Source organism: Mugil cephalus, chromosome 4 (assembly GCF_022458985.1).
Source record: "Mugil cephalus isolate CIBA_MC_2020 chromosome 4, CIBA_Mcephalus_1.1, whole genome shotgun sequence".
Taxonomy (NCBI): Eukaryota; Metazoa; Chordata; class Actinopteri; order Mugiliformes; family Mugilidae; genus Mugil; species Mugil cephalus.
Window position 1 is genome coordinate 4,055,329 of NC_061773.1, and position 26,088 is coordinate 4,081,416.

The 26,088-nt window shown below is 42.6% G+C and overlaps 1 protein-coding gene across 1 annotated transcript in view; it reads right to left on the reverse strand.

The window, feature by feature from the left end:
* Positions 1–25,419, reverse strand: part of srgap3 (SLIT-ROBO Rho GTPase activating protein 3) — a 54,439-nt gene extending 29,020 nt beyond the window's left edge. Inside the window, exons 1-3 of the mRNA XM_047582928.1 lie at positions 24,799–25,419; positions 11,619–11,814; positions 3,279–3,441 (exon numbers count right to left, since the gene is read on the reverse strand). Of these exons, the coding sequence (XP_047438884.1) occupies positions 3,279–3,441; positions 11,619–11,814; positions 24,799–24,862 (423 nt within the window). The 5' untranslated portion in view covers positions 24,863–25,419. The remainder of the gene's footprint in view (positions 1–3,278; positions 3,442–11,618; positions 11,815–24,798) is intronic.
* Positions 25,420–26,088: the final 669 nt, after the last annotated feature.

A 26,088-nucleotide genomic window follows, 5' to 3' on the forward strand; every position in this document is an offset into this window, starting at 1 on the left:
TTCCCTCAGTGGTTTTCATGTTGTGGCTGATGATCAGTGTATGTTAATATTTGCTTTGAATGCAGTCTTCTGTAGAGCAGAGGCAAAGACACAACAAAAACTTTCCAATTTCCGACTGGGCTGAAAAGTTGCACTTGAAAACACAGCAAAGACTCATGCCTAACAGCCGATCTACAGTTCCTTCTTTACACACGATTACGTCGTTGTAAAAAGATTTGTGCAATTGAATGTTCAGATTTGGTGAAGACACAAAATGAGGAATCTTTTGTTTGCTTCCCTGACTGCTGTTTCTCATCTTATGCACTGTTTCCCAAATCTGAATAGCCAATGTGAGTGATCTCTCTACCAACTCCTTCTGATTCCACATGCTAAAAAAGCTACAGACAAGGCTCCAATTAGTGGCAATGATGCAGGACACAATGCCAAAACTAGGGCCACACAGACACTCACTGACAGCCCAACACTGGCTCATTACAGCTTTTAACTCTTAAGCCTTTTAAGCTTTCATGTCGCTTAAGTTGCATTTGATTGATATTAGATGGATAAAAATGATAAGGTTAGAAGATAAATTACTCATGAAATTGATGTAATGTCAATGTCGTCCACTTCCTCCATCTAATCACATAGTGTGTTGTCTGACTTTTGTTTCCTTCTGTCTGACTGAAGGTGTCACTGCAGCTATGACAGCTGAGAACATTTTGAACCAAAAACTAAACGTATTCAGTGTTGCTGTATGACACCGTAAGAGCTGTGTCACTTTCCATAAAACTACTGAAACAAAATAAAACATGACATTGACTGAAACTTGTCACTTAGAGAGTGACGCGTACAACTTAGGCAAGTTGTATGAGTGGCGTGTCAGCTTTGGGCTAACAATAGCCACAGGCCTTCGCATGCAAGTGGTTTGCTGTCAAATGTGACAACTGTAGAAAAGATTGTGTAAACGCCGTCAGTCTTTATTAGACGTGTCTTTTAATGGTGAAACAGCTGACTCAATTCTTCCGGTGTACGACAGGCTTAGCAAGGTGCACAATGGTCATTTCATATTTGAGAGAAGTATTGTATTCTGTCAGAGCAATACAGGAAGGAGGAGTTTTCATATAAGAAAAGCTTGCTGCATCTGTACAGACAAAGAGCTGTGTAGAGACAAAGCAGAAACACACGCATGCACGCACACCCGAGTTGTGTTTCCATGGACTTCCATTGTTTTCTGTGGACTTCCCTTAACCGTAACTACTACTTGCCTAAACATAACCTTTAATTTAACCTGGCCAAGTGGACCCCCCATTATCTGCAGATTTTTGTCTCCACAAAAAAAGCCAAACCCCAAAATGTGACTGAGCCAACTCACATGATAAAAGAACACAAGCATACCAGCTCTAACCACATCCACCCACCGTTCAAAGAGTTCACAGACAGAACAAGGGTAACCTTTCTGTCCACACCCTGCTCCACTCTAATAACTATGCCTGAAAAAACTTGCAACTTAGTGAGTCAGAAACTAAACTAATCATCAGAGAAAGAAAAACTCACCCAACACCATCTTGCTCCAGCAGTTTTTTTTTTTTTTTTCCTTAAACGAGATTATGAAATGCGTAGAAAACACAATAACCTCAGTAATACAGCAGGGATTTGCTGTTTCTGTTTTTTATCTGGAGTGGAAACATTAAGGCCTACTGAAACAGGGCTTGGACTGAATGTGATAAATGGGATCTATCCTCAGTGGGCTCCAGCAACTAGTGAGCGAGCATCTGTATGCATCAGCGGCTCTGAAGTGAGGCAGACTGCAGCATGTACTGCAGAGGCTTAAGGGAGCAGGGAGGGTTCAATCAGCCAGCGAACAACCGTGATGCAACACACTGTAAGAGCTGTGGCAGGTCATATTGTAACAGACTTTATTGCAATTCCTCTGAATGTTTAAAAAAACAACAACAAAGCGTACAAAATTTAGACGCAATGGAGTTTTGTTCAAATGTATTCTCTTTGCAATCAGTTCGACTGATTGAGCTCAAAGCAGGAAATGTTACACGCCTCCGCTAAAGCAATTACATCTTTAAGGACACTTTTTTTTATTGTTGTTCTGAATGCAACCTTTGAACTCCGAACAACCTCTAAAAGGAGACATGGCGCTCTCCCTTGTGCCTCATGAGTTGTGACTCATCAGAGAATGGACATGGGTCTTCTGAGGGTGTCCTGTGGTGGCTGGCGAATGAATGTTGTTAGTGGGGTTCTTTGGGTCCTATGGGTTGAGGGGAGGGGCCTCTGTGGATCATCTCATAGATACTTGATCAGTTTGGATCTAGTGAATTTGGAGGTCAGGTCAACACCTTGTGCTGTTCTTCATGTTTTTCTGAGTTGTTCCTAAAGTGTTTTTGTGTCTGTGTCAGGCTGCATCCTGCTGGGGATGACTGCCGCCATCAAGGGGTGTCAGTGGTATGGGGCTTGGGGGGCTTGTCTGGTCTAGATGGGTGCTACATGTCTAAGTAACATCCACATGAACAGGTTTCCCAGCTGAATATTGAAATAGTCAATGCTATTACTTCTAATTTATTGCTGTCAGTGGTTTAAATGTTGTGGCCGCTCAGTGTATATTCCTACATAATCTTTTATCAGCTAGTTGTATTTTATCACCTACTACATCCTTGTCCACATCAAGCTCATTCACACACTTCAATACAGCTTCAATATTTCTAATCTTCTCCAGAGCTTCACAAGATGGCTTTTAATAAATTATTTATTGCCTCCTAATCTGTCTGCCAGCAAGCTGCGACAGAGCCATCTATTCACACTTTAAAGTAAAGAAAACGTTACCTGAGGGCACCCGAATCAAAAGGGGGAAGGAGTGGTTTTCCCTTTTTCTGTTCTGGCACAGGACACAAAATCACACACGCACATTCAGCATTCAGACTGACTGATGTGAATGGAGCCTAGTAAGCAGAGTGCCGCTCACCTACAGGAAGGCCTGCAAGGTGAAAACAGGGTTCTGATGTTTGGATAAGACCTCAGTCATCCCCGCTATGTGCTGACAGCGAGCTAGACAGGGATCACCCTAGTAAGGGCTGCAGAGCCTTGGGCCAGGGGGGCTTCTGATGCTTTGAAGACCTTGCAGAATTCAGACACCTTACTAACGCAGTGTGGGCTGAGACAGAGCACCTTGCTCTATGAAGGTTTAACTTTATAGTAACACAAACATGAACAGATTGAAAATACTCAATACAAATACAGAAAACATATTTGTTCCGTCATTGAACTGTGACATTTTGGACAGTCTCACTGACCTTCTTGAACAGGCGGATGACATCGTCACTGATCTGGGCCAGGCGGACGATAACATTGTTGGTGTAGATGTCACTGAGGGTGGCGTGGTCACGGCTCTCGCGTCTCGTCTGGTTCAGCACCAGATACCAGCAGTTAACTGAAGACAGCAAGTGCTGATCTTTCCTGGAATAATAAGAGGACTGTTAGAACATCTCTGAGATGGCACATGAGGAAATGTTAAAGAAAAGATCAATAGTCACAACATTGACCTCCACTGACCATCGTTCAATGTTCAGTTTAACAGTTCAGTGTTCTGCTGGGAAACTTTTGGACCTGGTATTAGTGTGGATGTTACTTAAGTACCAACCTAAACCAGACCAGTAGCCACCCCCAGCAGGATGCAGCCTGACACAGACACAAAAACACTTTAGGAACAACTAAATAATCAAGAACAGCACGAGGTGTTGACCTGGCCTCCAAATTCACTAGATCCCAAACTGATCAAGTATCTGTGGGATGATCCACAGAGGACCCACCCCTCAACCCATAGGACCCAAATATCGCATCTTACCTGAGTAAATGTCTTCCACTGACTCCATCAGTTCCTCTTATGCCCTCCGAAATACTCCAGACAGTGTTATGGCTAGTAAGGCCTCAACGGGTTATACTTATAATGCTTGTGACTTTAACGACCCAGAGAGTTCTGGGCTCTGATTGCTGTATAATCACTTTAAACTGTCTCTGCCTCGGGTGCTTTTAAATAGAAAGACCAAGACACGTAGACACTGAATCAGACAGGCACACGCACACACACACACACAATCTGTTTAGACCCATACCCTTGTCTGGATCCTATCTGAGCATTAATCAATCAGCCAACCCTGAGGAAGAGACAAAGAGAGCCAGGGAGAGAAATGAGAGCAAACGAGGGGGAGAGCCAGTGCAGGGTGGGGGATTGGGTTTCACTGTGGAGCAGAAGACCGGGGTGAACAACATCAAAGACATCCCCTTCAGAGAGCTTCCATAATGCTAATCACATCTAATGAAGCAGATATCTCGCTACTCCAGAATGCTTTCAAAATTATTTCTTTACTCAACGCTCGCCCTCAACGCAGTTTGCATCAAGGATACAATGGATACAAACGCCAGAAACATCAGCCTCGAAACATCAGTAAGAAACAGAAAATAGGATGACATCTGTAATAATTAATCTGTCAGTTTACTGTTTGCTCTCCTTCTTCAATCTTCTGAGATGAAGTTTAGCTGATTAGTAATAATATGGATAAAATAAATTAAACCAGACACTGATTTATTTAATCATATGTATCGCAATCATATGAACTCACAGCAGGCCTAATATTAGTACCACTAATATAGACCATACTCTCTCCTTCACTCCTATGGGATGGCCTATTTCTACTGTCTCATCATCCCTCATTTTGTACCAGTTCTGCTTGACTGACCTATCTGCCTGTAAGGGACGCAGCTTCTCGCTATATAAATGCCGTTTGTGGTTGAGAGGTTTAGGGAACAAGTACCTCTACTCTTGGCTAATCCCTAAAAGTGGTCTGAGATGCTTCATCCCATCCCTAAGCACATCCATGGTTCACATTTTATTTAGTCCCCTTTTTATCATCCTCAGAGTTCCACCCGAGCATTGCTCACGATCCACAAACATAAATCCTCTGCCCTCCTCTGAAGTGCATTTGGACCGGCGGTCCCCAGTACAACACAAACAAACCACATTTTAAATTAAAAGGTGTTTAACTTGACTGGTGTGCCTGATTCAATCCACACTGGAATTATTAAAACGTGATTTGCAGTTTTTAAATTTCATGAATAGGATTTAGGAGTATTTAGGGGAAAAAACTCCAACATACAGTATTTGTAATTCACCAAACAAGACTGAGATGCCTCTGGGAGTCTGAAGATAGACTCAGCAGTGCTTTGAGCGAACAGGCTCCCAGCATGCTACCAAGCTCACAGCACCCATTGTGATAATGAAATTGTGTTAACACGCTCACAATTGTGATTCGAACACAGGGCTGCTCTTGATTTTTAGCAGGTATAAACTTGTATAATTATGTGGTGTGTTTCTAAAATTTGCTAATTGCTTACTCTTGAGGCTCCTAGGAAAGCCAGTAGATTTGAATGTACATGGTCATGAACCAGTGTACCAGTCAAACTGAACTTCTGATGTAGACATTCTGTGATCTATGGAAAGCCACTCAATTAATTACAGCCCTTCTTGATAGGCAAATGAGAAATGGTTTAACAGAGACCTAATAAACACTTTGTGCACACTTTGTAGAACTGAAATGGTCTGCGAAGTCATTAAAACCACAACAGTGCATAAACAAAGACAAATCAGCGTCAGAAGACATGAGAATATTTCACTGGTGTTATGGTTAAGGCCGGGTCTCAAACTGGATTTTGTAAAGTGCCTTGAGACAATTTGTATACTTATTGATATAAATAAAATTGAAGTGAACTGCATATATTCAGCTTTTGGTTGCACTCCAGGAAAACTACAAAGGTCTTCAACGTCATTAGGAGGACCAAAGGTTTGTGCAAAACTTCATAGAAACCCATTTTGCAGTTGTTAGTAGGACTAAAGTAGTGGACTGACACTATCATCTTTTCATCAACCGAGTTTGACAGTTTAAGGAAAGTAATTTGCGGACTACTCTAAATTAAGAAACGACGAGGCCTGAAAATGGAAGAGTACAGATTCTTAACGTTGAGGTTAGAACCTTGGAGACAGGAAACAGAAAGAGACAAAGGACTCACAATCTCCTTTTTCCCTCGCTGCTGCCCTCATTTCACAGGAATTAGGAGCAGAAGGTCGGTAATTAGGCCTGTGGAACAGCCACATCTCTGGGAGCAAAGTCGGCTAACATAGAACTAAATGAAGCTCCTCAGCTTGTTTTATGGTACTGAGACACTACCTTTTTATCATACTCGCTCTTCAACAGGGCCCTTTAATCATAAATTTCATCCATGCAACTCTATTCTGTACCTGCTTCTCCTTGACGATTTCCTGTAAAAGGATGAATATCAGTTGAGAACCTGTAGGTCAATTAATCTTGAAGGCATCAAAAGGGTTGGTGTTGGCTGCCTCCGTGCCCTCAGCATTTAAACACAGGATATCATTAACATGCAGAAGAAGGTCAGCGATGCGCTCTGGAAATCTCTAGAGGAGCGAGAAGGAAGAGGAGGAGAGACGAGTACAGCTTTCTGGCATCCTATTACATCCGTCTCACCCTGCAAAGCACTGTCTAGCTGTCTACATGGATTTTACAATTTCTGCTCTCCCTTACTGTCTCTGTAAGGAATACATGAAGCACAAACTGTGAATAATTGGAGGAGCATGAGGGAGATGAGACAGGAGAGGCTGAGAGTGACTGGAGAAACAAAGAAGTGCGTGGTTGGAGAGTATTGTAATAATCCTTTGATTCCATGATAAACTGATAGAAAGCTGTCTACGTGGTGCACATACCCTAAACAAGTGAGCATTGTATAGAGCAGCCCTGATGCTTTGGTCATGGTAGCAGTGAATGCCACCATCTAATCACCCAGAGCCTCTGATGTGTCTGAGCCAAGGCTTCCAGAAGGAAGTGTGCATTTATCAAACCAGGACTCCGCTCTGCGAAGGCCTTTAATCCCCTCCACACAGCCTGCATGCTGCTTATCAATGGAACAGCCACGGAAAAGGACAAAGAGCCAAACAGTTTCAAAAGACAGGGGGCACGTGGGTACAAGCTGCTAGAATTTGCCATTCAAATTCGTCTTACCCCTGTTTTCAAGCAGGGCTTCAATATGCTACATAGTCAATCTGCACTTCTTTTACACGGACAGTTTTTTGCATTGCCAACGTTTGATAATGCACAGCTGCACAAACACACAGGCCAGAGCAGGGCAGAATATGGAGCAGCATCAGTTTGACAAGGGATTGACAAGATCTGAAAAACAAACTGCAAATGAGCCACACTATTGATGCTGTATATGCTGACTTGAACCAGCCATATCAGCTGGCTATCGACCTTTGTGTTCAAACAAACCAAGCCTCGAGAGGTATAGGTAACCTTTGACCCTCTGCCCCTCAGACCACCAAAGAGCAGTCCCATCTCAGCAACACAGTCACACTAAATGGCTCTAAAGGCATTGCTGTGGTTTCAGTGCATGTGCACAGAGTCAACAAAGCCCCATTAAAGCCACTTGAACACAACCCTACAGGAGCATGCATCATTCGGCATAATCATATCATAACTGAAGTAGATAACCGCTGAGAGGAGCATGTAATGGACATAGGCTGCATCACAATGTGTAAAGCTGGAACGTGCAGCAATATCCACTGGTATATGTTCAAGCTGTGTAAAGTCAAAAGAAATACAGCTTCAATCAGAAAAGGTAACTTCAAACCTAAAATAACTCACATATGTATGAGATCTGACACTATAAAGAAATCAAACCTCCCTCGAACCAGTCACACACACACAAAGATATCAGCTCACACACCAATTCAGATACATTACAGGCCCCGTCTTATCTCTTTCAGACAGGTTATTCTCCATAGCAATATTGCATGACTTGCCTCTCTAATGGCGTTATGTCTTTGTGTCAGACACACGATACCAATCGGCTCTAATTTGATGGGGTACATTATAAAACCCAATCACGTTTTACCTTGCTACGTCTGCTCCATAATTAAAATTAAGTCAGCTGTTGCGAACCAGCCAGGGAAAGAAGGCAGTCCACTGAAGCTGCAGTGCAGAGTGGCTAAGTAACCCTTCGGTGTTTCTTTTCGCTGTGGCAAATGAGGTAAAGTGGAGGAGCGAAATGATCCTCGGTTGGCTTGCTGCGGTGTAGCTGTTGCTGCAGCAGCTGTAAATCACTGTGGCATTCAGCTCACTAATGAATCCACACTGGAAGGGTTCAGCCAGCAGATTGTAGGCTGAGATCCAGGCCGTGTGGAAGTACGTCGTGGTCACTATGACTGCTCTGCTGGTGCGTTTTGGTGTTCCTCGAAAACATAACAGTATGATTATTAGTTAGTTATTTGGCTGCTCATGAAGCACACCCCTGCTGTACAAGTACAGTGCAATGTTTGATGACTACAGTTTGTCTTTGCCAAGGAAAGATGGTCATATAAAGGGAGGAGTGCAATGGGAAAAAAAAGATAAGAAAAGCAAAACAAATGTGGTGTGCACATTGAATGTAGAGCTGTAAAGTTAAAGGTGTGTTCTGCTGCTTTCTTGGTTTCTTACTGTGTGCACTGGAAGTGTTTTATTGGACAAGTACAAGAGATTTTCTTGCCCAGGCCTATCTGGTGTTTTGGTGGTGATTAACTTAACTACACTAAAATGGTAGGAAAGATCTCAGTAAAGGGCGTGTCACAGCTGATTGCCAGGGTTTGTGGTTGCTTGTCTGCAGACCAGGAGTTAATGGCACAAGGTACAGGAATGTTTTGGGCTTTTTCATGGTTTCTCCAAATGCTCATGAACTCATTTTAAATAACTTTGCTGGTCAGTTTCTTATACATCTCCTTTAGGAGTCAACAAGTAAAGCTGTTTCCATTGTTTTACTTGTGAAAGTGTGGTGTGACTTAGGTGATACATACTTTCTGTGTTCCATTCTCAATGATTATTACATCCGCTAAGTCAACCATGGGAAGTGACATCTCACCCACGCTTCCTGTGTGGTCTGTTAGAGAGTCACTTCTTTTGCTCATATTGTTTCTTTCTTTCTTTTGTACTTCACACTTTTTGTTGAATTGAAGACTTAAAGGGAACAACTACTGTATGTTTGTCTAATAGCATTGGAAATGACCTGGCCCTACACTAAGCCAATTTGACCACCATGATCTTGATACTGGAAATCACTAGTCTCGGGCTTAGGTGTCCCTCGCTGAGTGGATTAGATCAACTGTACAGTCCAGAGGTTAAGCTGCTGTGTCGCAGCAGCAGCAGCAGCAGCACAGTCTTGTCCACCATCAGCCAAGTCTTTCGTCAGAGTTAAACATACCTCCCCTAACACAGCTGGCCTCAATTATTTAGTCAAATCCTCATCCACTTCACACAAATTCTGCTACACACAGTATGCACGCTTTTACCCACAGTTCTACTTGATCTTTCCAGTACAGTGTCAAGAATACCATAAAAGTGTAAAAAACACAGTCACAACGTGCATGATATTTATTTCATCAAACTAGATGTGTAAAAAAAAAGAGTAACAGGGAGAATATTATGCTTTTCATGCACCTGCACTAATCTAACAGAGAAGAAAGAATGGCATCGAATGTATAAATAGTTAAATACTGTTTCTACTAAAATGCTTCACCAAAACTGTAAAAACAAACACTAGGGGTGGTCACTCATACAGTCATACTTGTGTACTCCATTTTCGTACTCTTCTGATTACTCTCTTATGAATGCAGGAAGTGACATCCACTTCTAATGCCTTAAAAATGCACATATGGGACCTTTTCACTTTTGTTATCTTACCACTCTTTACTATTCATACAAATTTTACTATAGAATATATGCAAATTGTTGGTTTTCAAACATTGTTTTCCCCATTCAACCAGACTACTAATAATTACTGTCATTAAATACTATTATTTTAACCACAGCCGCCTGTGCCTTTTAATTTGTCACCGTTGCCAAGGTCCATCCTATAAATTGTAGTTGGTGCTCAAAGTTTCCATTGCATTAGAACCTTGGTCATGGCAGTGATTGCTCCAGGTAAAATAAATCATCAAGATCAAATCATCAGGTGTTACCAGGGAGACCAAGTTGTGCCTTTAGAAAAACCTTTAGATTTTGATTCCAAAATTGTTATAATGTCAGAGGCTGTTTCCATTATCTGGAGTGAATGGCTACATAATTGCCATTCAACACCTCAGTAGCATTAGAGAATCAGGCGCACTTTAGTATTTCAACTTAAAAACAAGACTTAATAGGGAAATGTGCGGAATTCAACCCTGCCGTTTCTATCTGCAAGAATCAGAGCCGGGCTGCGCTACATATATGCTGGTGTAGATTCATGTGTGAGATCTGTTGGCAGATCACAGCTGGGTTAGTGCTCTCGTTACCAGACTGAACTAAGCTCCCCTGCTCGCCCGAGGTGCTCGATTTTGGGAGCAGCGGAGCTCAATTTCATGCCCTGCGTGAGTCATGTACCAATGTGTTGGTGATTTCTGGGGAGACCAAGCCTCATTTCTGCACAAGCACACACATCAGAACTTTCACAGTAGCTGATTTAACTGGGTCAAGGTCATAACTGATAGGATTTTGATCTGATGACATTGAGTGGCTTCCTTGTCCACTAGTTTCTTCAAACCTAAGATCTATTTGACTTACTTGTAGTACAGTGCCAATATTTTAAATACAAGTGCATTATAATATTTAAAATATAATTGCAATTCCAGTATGACCAACTTCCTATAATTGTGTAGGTCTCCCTTGTACCTCTAAAACAGTTGTGACTCATCAGAGAATGGACATGGGTCTTCTGAGGGTGTCCTGTGGTGTCTGGTAACAAAATGTTCTTAGTGGGGGCCTGTGGGTCCTATGGGTTGAGGGGAGAGGCCTCTGTGGATCATCCCTCAGATACTTGATCAGTTTGGGATGTAGTAAATCTGGAGGCCAGGTCAACACCTTGAGCTGTTTTTGATTATTTAGTTGTTCCTAAAGTGTTTGTGTGTGTGTGTGTGTGTGTGTGTGTGTGTGTGTGTGTGTGTGTGTGTGTGTGTGTGTGTGTGTCAGGCTGCATCCTGCTGGGGGTGGCTGCTACAATCAAGGAGTGGCATCAGTGTATGTTGAAAATGTATAACTTTACAATATGTGGTTGCATTGAGCACTCCAAAAACAAATTTTACCATAATGATAGTGTTACATATACTATCTTTGCTCAGCTATCCTCATTGACTTGCATTCAACACTAAATGTCACATGCTTCTGGTTTAGTGGCGGTGGAAAGTCTGCCACAGACGTACATAATGAGTAATCTGATGAATGAATGTTACTTAAACCATAATTTAGCATGTAACTTTCCATCAAAGGTTTCTTTTATCAAGCTAAGTGCTTAATTACAGTAATAAGAGTGAACTGACTGCACCATTGATGGCCACTTTGAATATTATATCCACCAGTTAGCTATCTTTAACGTCAAACAATGAACTGTATCTGCATTGCTATGGTAGAATTATCTGACCTTTGATGATGTTATAAGGGTGATGAAGTGATATCCCTTAGTTTAGTTGGCGTGTAATACATAATGCAGTCAGCAGTAACACATACATGCAGCAGTTGTAGCAGTACAAATGAGGCATTTTCCAGTGTGAATGGAGGGAAACTCACTTAAACTGCTGGTGTTCTCTGGAGCTGCGGATCTTGGCGGAGAACCTCTCGGCCAGTTTATCTAAACTGCGGGAGTATTCCAGTTCAATCTCTGCTTTGCGGCGGAAGAACTCCTGCAGGTCCTGGAGCAGCTGGATGCGGGACTCGGACTGCTGCTCCAGGCACTTGAACTGCTCCACCAGCTGGTTACGGATCTCTGTCCAACAAAACAACAAAACAAATGGCATGAGTCCAGTGATCACATGCTGAATTAGATCACGTGTTGATACAGTCGGCGGTTTCTGATGTTGATACTTATGTAAAGTTCAAAACTCCATGGAGCAGAATTTGAATATTATTATGTTAATAAATAATAATACAGAAATGACGTATGGATACGTAATTTATTTATAATTACCTTACAATAGATGTCTTATTGTTACTTAATAATTAATCACTTATAATCTACTAGGAGTTTAGGATTAAACTGTACCCAATAAATAGCTTGTCACAATAACAAATACAAAGGTTCAACATGTCACGTAAAATATTCTCACACACACACACACATCCCAACTAAAGCTGCACAATGAACTGTGGTTCAATCTTGGAGTGGTTAACAATCTTCATTTCCATAATTATAGACCATAAAATAATGCCGTCAACAACACTGACAAATCTGTTCAGCATACTACAGACCAGCAGCCCCATAACGAGAGTGAGCCGAGTCTATGAATGAACGCTTAGGCTGCATGCCAAGATGACCTGTGTGTATGACCCCTCATAAGTGTCTACACTGTGGCCGTACTGCAAGACGAATCTGATTTAACAAGAACTTAATGCACTCCTCCACTTGGTAAAAGGAGAAGAGCAACATTTCTCCTTAAGAGGAACCTGATGCTAACAGCCGGGCTACAATCCTTCATGTCAGTGAGAGCTACGAGCGAAACCCGACTCCTCTTTGTAGCGCTGTCATCAGCAGCAACGATGCCTCCACTCGGGAACAGATAAAGGTCTATTCCAGAGAACAAAAACACAACCTGATGGAGGGAGCTGCCGTAAACAGGAAGAGCGCTGTCACTTCACAAGAGGAAGGAAACCTCCTGAACTAATGTGCATCCTTTATTAGGAACCAAAGTCACTCTTGATCAACACAGATTAAAGGTGATCTCCTGTCACGTAAAAACACGTTTTCCCTTGCTGCAGGATTTAGGATAACGGCGCAGCCAGCAGGAGGTTTGTCATGGTGCGCGATTGCTTTCATTGTTTTCCTTCTTGTGATCTGATGACAAACTAAAGACAAATGTTTGTTTAGATTGCAGAATTTAGTTAGTAATCAAACCCCCCCCCCTACCCCCACGTCACCCCCCCCACACCTTACAAAAATATCAATTTTCTCTTTGTTTATTTCTGTCTCTGGATGTTTACCATGGCAATGTACTACAGCAGCAGAAAAATGAATTTCCTAATATCTGTCACACAATGTTGTAACATCCTGAAGTTACAACATCGGTCAGTGCAAGTAACAGCTCCCCAACAAAATAAGGACGGGATGAGTTTTACATGTACAGTATCTAATGGCCGTGACGCTCTACAGGCGGATGAACTGCTAACTGAATGGCAAAACCACAGCAGTGACACAGGCTGTATTTTCATGCTCTTGAGGGTGTAATTTGGTCAGCCAAGCCCTCATTGAGGATGCACACTGGCTCTGGCTGCTGGGGGAACAGTAATGCTGTGCGGGAGAGCCTCTGTGATGTCGTGCTGCCCGGCCTCAGCCTGAGAGCGGCCTGCTTCCCCTCTGTGGTTAACCACTGTCCCAGCCCTCTTCTTCATCCAAGGGGGGCCTCCCTCACCCTCCCATCTCCGAGGGCTTAAAGCTCAGTTTTTAAGTGGCAGCTCTGATGCATAACTCGTGGGGGAGATGCTGCTTTACTACTTCAGTCCTGTCAGGAATGTCTTGCCTAGCCAGACATGCAGTTATGCTCCATGTTTGCTGTGTTTTCTATTTTTTTTTTCTTCAGAAGAAAAAAAAAGAGGAGAGAGAAAGGCCTAACTAAAGTGTGACACCGATGTGCATGAATGACAGAGAGGACTTTTGAAAACATTAATTTACAAAAAGAAAAGAAGGGAACTCTGAACCACCAGCTGCAGCCATGCCTTTGACAGATGAGATTCGAAAAATAGGTCATGCACACCCTAAGTGTGCCCTTCCCCTCAGAGAAATTACTCCCTCGGTATTCCCAGCTCTTTGAGTCGCTTCATTCGCTGCGGCTTATTCAAAGTGAGGGAGCCCTGTGTGCTTTCTATTCAATCTGTAGAAGGGGAGACTGGGAATGTATGTGTGCAGTAAAACTGAAGATGACTGTTTATCTTTCTGACAACCACCAAAACAGGCTCTGTGTATTTTTTCTTTATTGAACTTCTTACACAAGGAAACTGTTCTGATACCCATAATTATGTGTGCTACCATGTGAAAACATTTTATAGCATAGATAATTCATTCAGCCAGTCAAATCTAATGCAGCTGTGAAAAAGCTGCATGTTTGGTTGATAGTGACCCGCTTCCTTGTATCAGTTTAATGCGGTATATATGCGTCTTGGACAGTAACCACTGCCTCATACTTCCCTGGCTCTGTGACATGCTTGTAACAAGGCTTTGAACCTACAGACGTGTAAACATGCTAAACATGGATGCCCCATTTTTTGCTTAGCTCATCTGTTTTTTTAAATGAAAAGAAGTGTGTTGCAGCTACACAAGTGACAAAACACCAATTTCCAGTTGCATGCCTAAGTAAAATTACACATGCAGAGGTCTGGAAAATAAACTAACGTCGTGATTTATGGTACGAAAAGTGTTCAACGATAAGCACTGAAGGTATTATAGCGTGGACTCATTTGAAGTTGATCATCAGTGATTCGAGGAGGAAATTAGCATTTCAAACAGCGTTTATGATTACACTGTTAGATAGTAATGGGGAAGTACTGATGGTTCAAGAGGGATTGTCTGGGCATCCGACCAAAAACACAACTAATTCGGAGTGTGCAAGTTAAACCTTTAATGTTAGTGCTTTGTTGGCGCTTGATTAAGCATGCAGCTATTATCTGTGGAGGACCGACTGTGTGCTGCCCCTGTTATGTTTCTATTTAGAGATGGAGCCATCTGCTTTTTTTTTTTTTTTTTTTAAAGAAGTGAGGTGGGGGTTCAGACAAAAAGGCCGATGTAGAAGGGGAGGGTGACTGGAGCAGCAAAATTGTGATCAAACTCTGGTGGGATCTTAACAATAAGGAATGAAATTCTTTATTTAAAGGCTAAATTTGTCCTTTCAAGCTTCATAGCAGCCTATAATCGGATGACCAGAATACACAGTAAGGCACTTTTTTTACTTGACTAATTTTCACCTTTTGACACTAGTTCAATTACATACAATGAAAGTAACCTTTCTCAGGCAAATACTGTTTTCTTTCACTTGTTGTTTCCCATTACCCGACGTCGCCTCTGAACCATTTGATCCGTCCACTATAATTAAGTGCACAATGTTTCCTTTTGAAGCTCCATAAAAGCAACAAATAAATCCCAGAAGCTGAATTAATCCAAAAACATGTCTAATCAGTGGGTTTGTGATTACACCGAAGTGACGACGGAGTAATGTTATTACAGACTTCTCAGATCTACAGCAATCACAAGCTGAAGACAACTGGAAATCAGTCGCATTAAAATGCAGTTCATTAAGTAGAAAGTACATTGAAACAGAAAAAAAGTTTGTTTGTGTGCTTATACTGTATATACACCAATCAGGCATCACATTATGACCACCTTCCTAAGATTGTGTAAGTCTCCCTTGTGTCTCCAAAACAGTTGTGATCATCAGAGAATGGATATGGGTTTTCTGAGGGTGTCCTGTGGTGTCTGGTAACAGAATGTTGTTAGTGGGGGTCTTTGGGTCCTATGGGTTGAGGGGAGGGGCCTCTGTGGATCATCCCACAGACACTTGATCAGTTTGGGATCCAGTGAGTTTGGAGGCCAGGTCAACACCTTGTTTTTTGGAGTTGTTCCTAAACCGTTTTTGTGTGTGTGTCTGTGTCAGGTGGTCTGGTCTTTGAGTCGTACAAATGAATGCCAGATGGTGTATATTAATGGTGTTCTGTAATAAAAAAATGAAAAATGTTAATAATCTGTGACACTCATAATGTTCGTGTTGGAAAGCTGCAATATGGCATGCAGAGTATCATGACAGACCAACTGCATTCTCGAGCCAAGTCTCTATATCAACCCTATAAAAGCCCTGCCACTTCGAGTCGTACACCTGCTCCACAGTGCAATTTGTCCTCCGCCACTTATAGACAGGAATTGGACACTCGTCTCCTCACAGAACAGGAAAGCCTCTGATAACAATAGTAGGATGTTGGAGATATCTGAACTTTGACCCTCACAGGCAAAATCCTGTACTGGCAGCTGTGTTACAACACAGTCTAGGGCTGTTTCTAGTAACAACTGTGGCTTGGGAAAAACAAAACAAACAAAAAAAACAGAAATGAAGTTTGGACTTTTGAATGAAGTGAAAGCTGTCTACTTGCACTAAAACGACTAATATTCTATGAACCACCTGCCAAGAGTCACACAGCATGAAAGTTTCCATTTCGTCGGACATGCTTGTAAACTACGGCCGTAATAAGTGAGCTTTATTCAGGGTGGATGCTTTTTTTTAGCCATCCAAAGGTTTTGCAGGACCTTTTGAGCCACTAGAGCATGCACTGCACAGTCCGATGGTTGAGAGCGTCTGCATTCTGGACTTCCTCAGGCTGAGCCGCCCGACTTCCCGTTGGCTCCACACACATGTGAGCAGCAAGAAAATTATTTACAGATGCAGCACTTTGAGACTTTTCAAGTCAGTCCAAGGGTGTTTGTGATGAATGTTAAACAATTAATTCCCCTTTTACAATTCGCCATCACATTATGTGTCACGTGGCCTTGAATACCATTTGTGGCAAAGTTTGCCTCACTGCTCAGCACTGCTCCAGCAGGACTGCTTTTAGATCAAGGGTCTGCTTCTCGTTCTCCCTCTGATCCAGACAACTGGCTGCACTGTCTACTGGTTAACTGAGCTAATGATTCTAAAAAGAGAAATATGACTAGCAGAAGAGCAGATAAACACACTCATTCACATAAATGTAAGTAAAGACCACACACTCCTGTACTGCTGTATTAAATGTATATATTAAATTTTTGGCATGAATGAGGCAAAACTACGCTGATGCAGGAGCACCCCTGTTGGGACTCAGGATGCATTGCATTCACGCTATTAAAGGAAAATGAACACATGTGACCTAGACCACCTCCAAATGTGGTCAGAGACTGATTTTCTCAAATGCAATCTCAATGGTCTCAATGTGTCTTGGTTGCACCTGTCTTTGACGTGATCCAACCCAGATTGATTGTCAATGCACCGTCTGAACGGACCCATGGTGACAACCAGAGCCACCACACGAGCTTCAAAACTGCTCTCCAGAAATATCACAAGTGATGTCAGAATTGACACAGCAGCAAAGACACAAACCAAAACCTTCATAGTGAGGTTTCATAAAATAAGCAGCGCATCATATTTTCTCCAAACTTTTGGTTACACATATGTCACGGATTAACACCTTTGGAAAATTAGAATTGTGGTCTGAGAGCTTCATATGGATATTCTGATCTTCTGATCATCTTCAGCTTCATGTTATCATCCCCTCTGATACAGTCGAGGCACAGTAAATATATTCATGAGCTGAGAACATGCTGTTACTTATTACCATAAAATATAAAATAAATAAATTCATCAAGCCTGCCCCTCCTCCTAAAGCCAAATCAGGACACTGGTGGCGATGCAATGGTGCAACCTCGCTGCAAGTCTGCTGTTAGGAAGGGCCACGTGACGCCTTGACGCAGTGAAGTCGGGATAAAACTGGAGCGGGGTAAATGAAAGGGATTTTCTGCAGAACATCCCGAGGGCAGCAGGGGAAGCCGGGCTGCACAGAGGAGGAGAGTCTGATTATTTCACAGCAACGTAATGAATCTAAAATGGGATCTCACATATGGTGGCGTTCAATGGTGAACGTGATCTACTTGCTGATAATCGCAGCCATGCACGGTGTACGAGCAACTATCTGAGTGAAACAAGAAGAGCAAACTGAATGTTGGTGCACTGGCTTCGGAGGTAAGGACTGTGAGTCTGAATGTGTAACTGCAAAGAATTATAAATCCTAACCAGCCATAGAAAGTATTAAACGCTTTGAAAATAATGTTCTTGGGCGTTCACATCACCATACAGAGAGACACACACCAGACAAATGCAACCCAAAAACCCAAAGAATTTTCCCAACCTAAACCTCGGTTCTACAGCACCGGTGGCGCTACACTGCAGAGCCCATGTGAAAAGAGGACCCACACAATGCAACCCTTATCCAGACCTTAATTCACTGTCCCTGTCCTTTGCAGTGACTCTTATAATACAAGTTCCAGTCACAGAGCTAACCCCCCACTTTTCTGTTCTGCTTTAATCCCCTAATGATTAATGCAATATTGGATTCGTGATTGTATGCTCCTGAAGTCGATGCAGGTTCCTCTCAGTCTGTCTCTATCTCGGCTCTGCCTCTTTAGTCCAGACGGCTGCAGCTCCTGTACTCAAAGATAACACAACAGGAGTTGAGATTAATCAATCACGGGGCAGAGATGAGCTGACAGAGCATCCTACAGCAAGATGTCAGCTGTCAGTCTCAGGGTCGTCGATCCTATTTATCTGCTGGTTTATCGGATTTCCCCCAGGTTGATCTGTCCGCTAAACTAAAAATCAATCGATCCTGTGTAAAAGTCCATTGGATCTGCATGTCTTGTGCATTATTTTCACTATCGTGTCGATTTTTACAATCTAAGTCTCATCTTAGTGTATATGAATGCTATCTAGGCTTGGTCTCAAACAATAGTGACAGTGTGCTAAATTAACCCTCCTCCTCCAAACTGTGTGGATACGCAAGATGACAACAGACTGTTGCTCTGCTTCACGGAGAGAGGAAAGGCAGATCATCCCTGGGTTCATAATCCCCATCACATACTTGAGGGAAGCCCAAACATATCCTTCAGAAACACAACCTTTCAGAGTCTCGCTCTCTATCCTTTGCTGTATCCAGAATCCAGCTCAGCAGGACCAGGTCGAGAGGTGTCTCCATGGCAACATGGGTGTGCACTAGTCCCTGAGGTGCAGCTTATTGGAGGAGAGGTGGAGTCTGATAGATGTGAATAGGTGGCAGTGTTGAGTGAAGACTTATGTGCGTCCGGCATGTGCTGACAGACGGAGTGCATTTGGAAATGAGGCTGATAAGGCAACTACAGCGCAGCATCTGACTGAAGCAGTGCGATTAATTTTACCATTTCCCTCTGAGCACCGATCGCATCAAATTAAAATACTCCTAGCACTAGTAAAATGCACCCAAGACACCAGAAGTTTTAAGTGATTAAATTTATTCCGATGCTTAGCTCTAAATAAATTAAACTGTGTGTGAGCCTCTGAAACACTGGCACCAGAACAAGTGTAGTGTGCAGTTCTTCAGTGGCTACCAGAAGGTGAAATGAAAGTAGTGGAAAAAAAAAGACACCTCAGAGATGTGACTTGTCATCATGTTTTCTTGTGGCTTTCAGAGCTACTGATGCCGCAAACAAAAGAGTCCCTTTTTTTCTGGGTTTTTCCAATTAAGTTATTTTGGTACCAGTTCTAGAGAAACCACGTAACGGAACTGTAAAAACATTAAGCAATACAGAGTTACAGCTTCTCTTTTGTGAATATTTGTTCCATTTTTTTGTCTTAAGTGACAGTTAAAAATATCTGGAGAACAGTAGTCAATAGCATTGACCATCTTGTGACAATTCAATATTCTGCTAGAAAAAAATTTGGACCTGGTATTCATGTGGATGTTACTTAGACATGTAGCACCCACCTAGACCAGACCAGACACTCCCACCCCATAGTAATGACACTCATTGATGTCAGCAGCCATCCCAGCAGGATGCAGCCCGACACAGACACACACACAAAAACAGTTTAGGAACAACTCAAAAAACATGAAGAACAGCACAAGGTGTTGACCTGGCCTCCAGATACAGATCCCAAACTGATCAAGTATCTGTGGGTTGATCCACAGAGGCTCCTTTCCTAACCCTGAAATTCTGCTGCCAGACGCCATAGGACTCCTGCAAAAGGCCGATGTCCACTCTCTGCTGAGTCACAAGGGAGACCTACAAATACCGGTAGATAAATACCAGGGGTGGTTCTGTTTCTACCATCAGTGGATAAGAGCAGTAAATAGGGATGCCATTTAATTATCTAAAGTCTCGTGTGCTTCACTGATAGATCTTAATCTGGCAGGTCCCCAACCTGCGATATCAGGGCTCAGCAAATTGCTGCATCGAATGACATATTCAAACACTTGTTGTCTGGTTGCTTTTGCACAACTTCTGCCTTGTTTCCCTTTTCTTATATTACCGTCTGTCAGGAGGAAGTGCTTCTTGACGTCAGATTTTAGTTTTCTTTAACTCAACTATTTCTGTCTGCTATTACACAACTCTGTAATGGAATCTATACTGTTCTAAGACATTTGTTCTTATCGGAAAACACTGTAGAGTGATGACAGAAAAGAGAGAAATAGGGGACTGTGTGTAATGATCATGTGTGGTATGTCAGAGCACTCTTAAATGGCATTACTGGACTTGTAATACAATCACAGTGCTGAAAGCCACGGTTCTCTAGACGACGCTGATTAAATTCTTTCAGCATAGACAATGCTGAGCTAAATGAGAAGTGAAATCATGCACTGACTGGTACCAAGTAACCAGGGAAATAGAACTCTTTTTATTTTTAAATGTGGACCTTTGTCTACTTCATCAATGCCAGCTCGCAAACTGAGAAACTATTCTGAGGCTGTGTTAAAGGATAATCTATGTCCGGGAGATCCGCGTTTGGTGAAAGGCTGATTATGTCTTGAGTACTTGTAAAAAGGACAGAAAACTCTCAGTTAATCAAGTGACAGCTGCATCCACCATGCAGAGTTTACCCGGACTAGAGAAGAGTCAGCAAAGTTGAGGAAACGCTTTGGCGACAAAGGACTTGATCATACTTCGGTGTGACATGAATTTAGTAAAGTTGCGTGGTGGGAGACAAATTTACAGTCATTCCCATGAAAAATACACATTTTGTAAAGAAGATTTCTTTCTTCAACAAAAAATCCAAAAGATAAAAGTAAATAGTTGCAGGGATAATATTGGAAATCAGTGAATTAAATGTGAGGCTAGCACCAGCAGCTGGCTAACTCTCAAGAAAAATTCAATATCATGTGTTAATTAGGGAGTAGGTGTGCAAGCAGGCAGATTTGGAGAGATGAGCAGCTCATTTCTGCTAAAGAACACAAGCCTTATAATGAGCACACACAAATGAGAGATATATAAATATTTGTCATGAAGAAGGAGAACATGTGTATTTCCAAAAATGCTGACCCTTTCCTTTAAGGCTTTAAATATATTAATATGAATCGTCTGTCATTGCCACAACGCGCAAACGAACCAACACTGAATCCTGCCCAACATTAAGATCACAATCTGTTCCACTGAGTATTATTTTGCCTTAGCAGCTAGATGTTTTTCAACCAGTCTGCAGCAGGTTTGCCAAACAAGCGGGCAGCTGGAGAATCCTCAGCCAGTGACTCAGTGTGATCTTTTCTTCAACTCCCAACATGTCAGCCGGCTCCATGCTGCTCAGCGGGGTGCTAATAGGTAGCTGAGCAAATATCCCACCACAATGGTAACAAACTCTGATATTCAGATGTATTTCCAGTGCCAACGAAGCAGCAGAGGAACCAATGTGCACTATACATGTGTATTGGGGATTAAAGTGACTGCTTTACTAAGAATCACCACGTACCAGGGGCTGTTCTTTAGCATTTAGCTCCCCTCAGCAGAGTATCTGTCTCTGGCCTCCAGCTACAACAAACAGAGGCACACCTTGTGTCTCACCCAATTCTCATCAACATTTAGCCAAACAGACACCTTAAAGGGTCATTAGAAGAAGGTTTATAATAGACATGATAGACTTAAGTTTTATTTTCATATAAGCAATGAAAAACACACCACAAACCACACCATGCCACTATAGTGGGTGATTACGTATTATACACTGTAATGCACAAATGTTTTGATGTCTAAATCAGTCACATAGGTTCGTTCTCTGAAAATACTCAAGAAATACTTAATGAAGAGTCCCTTGACATGCAGTACAGATATATGTAGATCAAATTCATTTTCAGACGTTCACAGTTTGAGCGCTTGAACTGAGAAAAGAACCAGCAGCACCTAGCCACAATCAACGAAACGAAACCTGATGCCAGAGCTGTAAAAACCACGTTTCCTTTCCAGTGTCGCCTTTAGTGTGTGTGCTTTGCGTGGGCATACATCTATGTGTACATGAGGAGTCACTAGCATTAATGCCCCTGTTTAGTGTTTCGGTTTGCAGTCTACGACAAAGGGGGGGGAACAAATGGACCACCCCCAGTTTTGAATAATCGTCACGACATTTCATTTCCTCTTGATGACACTTCAAGGTGTTCGGGCAGATCAACATAAACATGTGTGTCTGTATTGAGTCAGTGTGGGTAATGACTGTGGTGGTCTGCCTGAGCAAGACGATCATTACATCTAGGAAACGACCACCATTATTGGCCACGACCTCCAAGTGTAAACAGCAATCAGAGCTAAATGATTTAAAACAATAAACATGGTTCAGTCTATATGTGGTTTTTCACATGAGCAATCAGGCTGATCATATTAATTTATCTGTAAACTGCTGCAACAAAAAGCAGTATTGTTATAGGACGAGTGTGCAAGATAAATGGGCCAAACTGTAGTGCGTTTCTGTGCATGCATTAAATGATTGATTGCAGAGCTGGACTGAGGGACCAGCTGAATAAAAACGAGCCATACTGAAGATATTGTTCAGGGTTTGGTTTCAAAGCCTCGTCCTCTATCGCCACCAGCTATCATCCTCTCTTTATCTATTAAGCCAGCCTGTTAACTTGTGATCATTTGGCTTTTAAAGCATACATATGTATATAATAATGGAGCAGTATACGTTTATCCTTGAAGCTTCCATCGTAAATGTCAAACAGCTGTTGACGGTTGAGCCCACTTCACAGGCCGCCTATAAAAACTGGCAAACAAGGAGGAGGCAGAGCAGCAGTCCAACAACCACACGGTGGTTAGCTACAGAACAGAGTCGAAGCTCCTCCGTCCGTCAGTCTCTCTCTCTGTCTCTGTTCAGTGTATGAACCCTCTCTATTGACATGCTAATGTAGGATCTGCCAGCTGAGCAGCTTGAATAAAGTGAACACCATGTCCCAGGCTCCTTCAGAGGGCTCGTTTTGGCAGCCAGCCTTCGAGGTCATCGGGAATTTATTAATGGCACAGCTTAAAATTTTAGCAGAGTAGTGGTAGTTTGCCACACTGAGAAAATCATGCAGCCATTTAGACAATATTGATCCATAGTGAGCGCAGATTCATCTCTATTGTTAGTCACTTAATTAAGTGATATTTTTTGTTCCTCCATGTATTATCATAAAGCAACCATGTCGTACTGGTAAGAGCCAGTCAGTGACCCTGATGATTTGGTCCCTTCTGCCATGTAGACATTAACCATAGAGTCATAACTCAGAATAAGACAGGTGCAATTTCCAATCTGAATTTCATTACCACACGCTCACCGACTGACTCGGCTCATAACTGCCATTGTTGTGAGGTGGGTGGGTGTCAAGAGCAGAGCCTCTGTGCGTCTCTGGGCTTCTCGAGCACATGAGCTGTGAATGAGAAACAACCAGCATTCTCCGTAAATTAACGTCACCCCGCCTCGCAGAGCTGTCTAACGTGGCGAGGCAGAAGGCGAGGCCTGAATGTGAGAAACAAGATCAGCTCTCCCATGATACAGCTAAAGTGAATAACTGATGCCAGCACTGGGAAGAAAGAATAACACAGAGCTTTGCGTACATTTTTCTCAATGACCAGCTGGTGCCACGAGACAAAAGAAAGATTAAGATGCCAAGAGCACGGTGGTAAGTAAAAACCAGTCAGTTAGGAAGAAGAGTCTGTGGGTCAGTTCTATAAATCCAACTCTCCACGCTCTTAGAGGCCTAGACTGGTGCATGACTCGAAGGGTCGTCAGCTTAAGCCCTTAAGAGATGTAGTACAAGTGAAATCGCAGAGTGAGAGCACTAATGGGTCCGGGGCCTTGAAACTGAACCCCAGTCCCATTTAGAGAAACGTCCACTCATTGGGAGTACACTCTCTGTTTGTGTGTAGTGTACAGCAGATCTCTTCATCTCTCATCATCTCTTACACTACCTGACAGGATCAAATGTCACTTAAAAGGACCTTCGGATATTTTATTAACAAATTAAGATGAAACGGTAGCATAGAAACATGTGCACGTCACAGCAAATGTCCTTTAATAATACATGTTTTTAAAGCTCTTAGAATGGTGTCATAGTTAATGAAAAGTGGAAAAACTAGGGATGTTCAGTCAGAGAGTGTTTTCCCTGTTGCCAGGTGAGAGCGGTGAGACGAAACACAGCCAATGACAAGGAATCAAAGGCAACACAAGAGGAGTGAGATCGCCCTAGAAGACACTGAAAAGAAAAGGGAATGCCCTTTGAGGCTATGTGCATTAAATCAATTGCCAAATATTTATCCGTCATCTGCAACCACAAAACCCACAGCAAGCCAAACACAGGCCCCACAACTGAAAGAGTGGAGTGCACCGATTTCAATAGCGTCTTTACCCAGCAACAAACCGGGATCCTAACCACGTTATGACAAATTAACATTCATCATACAGAGATCCCACAGGCTGCTGGTGAAATAATGATGGGAGCCTTTGCATACGGGGCGAGAAGAAAACACTGATGCTCTTGTCATTGAAATGACTGTCACAGCAAGGCATCTGTGCATGCTGCATGTTCTTACCGATGTAGACAGCAAATAAAGGTGAATGCATTTTAGTCTGCTGTAAATAAATAAATAATAATAATAAAAATGTCAAAAAAAAAAGAGCAGGACTGATACACTGGCTCTAAACGAGGCAGGCTCGCCGCTGCACAGACAATGCACACAAACATCACACTCACACCGCACCTTTCACTTGGGTCTCATAGTCCGCTATGATCTCCTTGTCCTTCTTGTATTTCGTGGATGACATGGCTCCTCTGGGTTTAGGGTGAGACCCTCTGAGTCGAGGACTCTCCTGGCTCTTCGGCGTTGATCTCCGACTCGCAGCGTTGCAGCGCGATCCTCCTTTTTTTTCCTGCTTTCTTTTCTAGTGGCCGTGCCCTGGAGACAACAAAGGCTTTAAGGCTGTTGTATTCTTGCAGCCCTGCAGTTTATATTGAGGAATCGGTGCAGAGATCACGCCTGAGCAGCAGGGTAATGTTGCATTTTTCTTTTTCTTTGACTGCCTTCTCTGGCAGGAGTCCTCCTCCTTCTCCTCCTCCTCCTCCTCCTCCTCCTGGTACCAGTCAACTCACAAGGCTTCAGCGGGAGGAAAGAAAGACGCGGACGAGCTCGAAACTATAATAACAACATGATGAAGACAGGGAGCCGGAGACTGGGAGCAACGCTTGAGGGTTTCAAGCAGTCAGGTCCTGGTGCCTCTATGCACGAAATGAGCAGACATGCGTGTGAGGAGCGAAGCAGCAACACACAATTCAGACTCTGACAAATTGCGCTGCAGGGAAACAGGAATTTAAAAGATCGTCACGTGAGCCTCCTCATATTGTCAACCATCCCTCTTTCTCCTCCTTCCCCCGCCCTCACACACACACGCACACGCACACGTACTCTAACCATAAAACATGTCTTCACCTTTAAATTTAATGAGCTTTGGTGACTAGAATTTGAGAAAGACACTTCCCCGTACTGTCAATGTGAACAGATTTAGGTTCCTGCACTATGATTAGTACCTGGACCACATACACTCACCCACACCTAAAACCTTAAATTGTTATGATTTACACTTGTCCCCACAAGGAAGACATGTCCCCATAAAGCAACAATATAAACATGACTGATACACACTCTCTCACAAGCTATAAAAAAAAAAAAAAAAATGTCTTCAACTTAAAATGTCGTGTTTCGCGCTTGGGATACATGGTGTCGTCCTGTAAGGAAGACATGTCCCCATAATTGACTGTGCTTATAATAAACACTTCAACGTTAGACGAGCATGGACCACACACTAATACTGTAAGATTTAGATTCCCACAATATGAATAGTACGTGGACCACATACACTCACCTTCACTTAAAATATGTCTTAAAATCTCAAAATGTAATGATTTCCACTATGGACACTTGGTTTTGTCCCCATACGGAAGACATGACAGTGTAAACAGATCTAGGTCCCTGCTACTTGACTGATCACACACA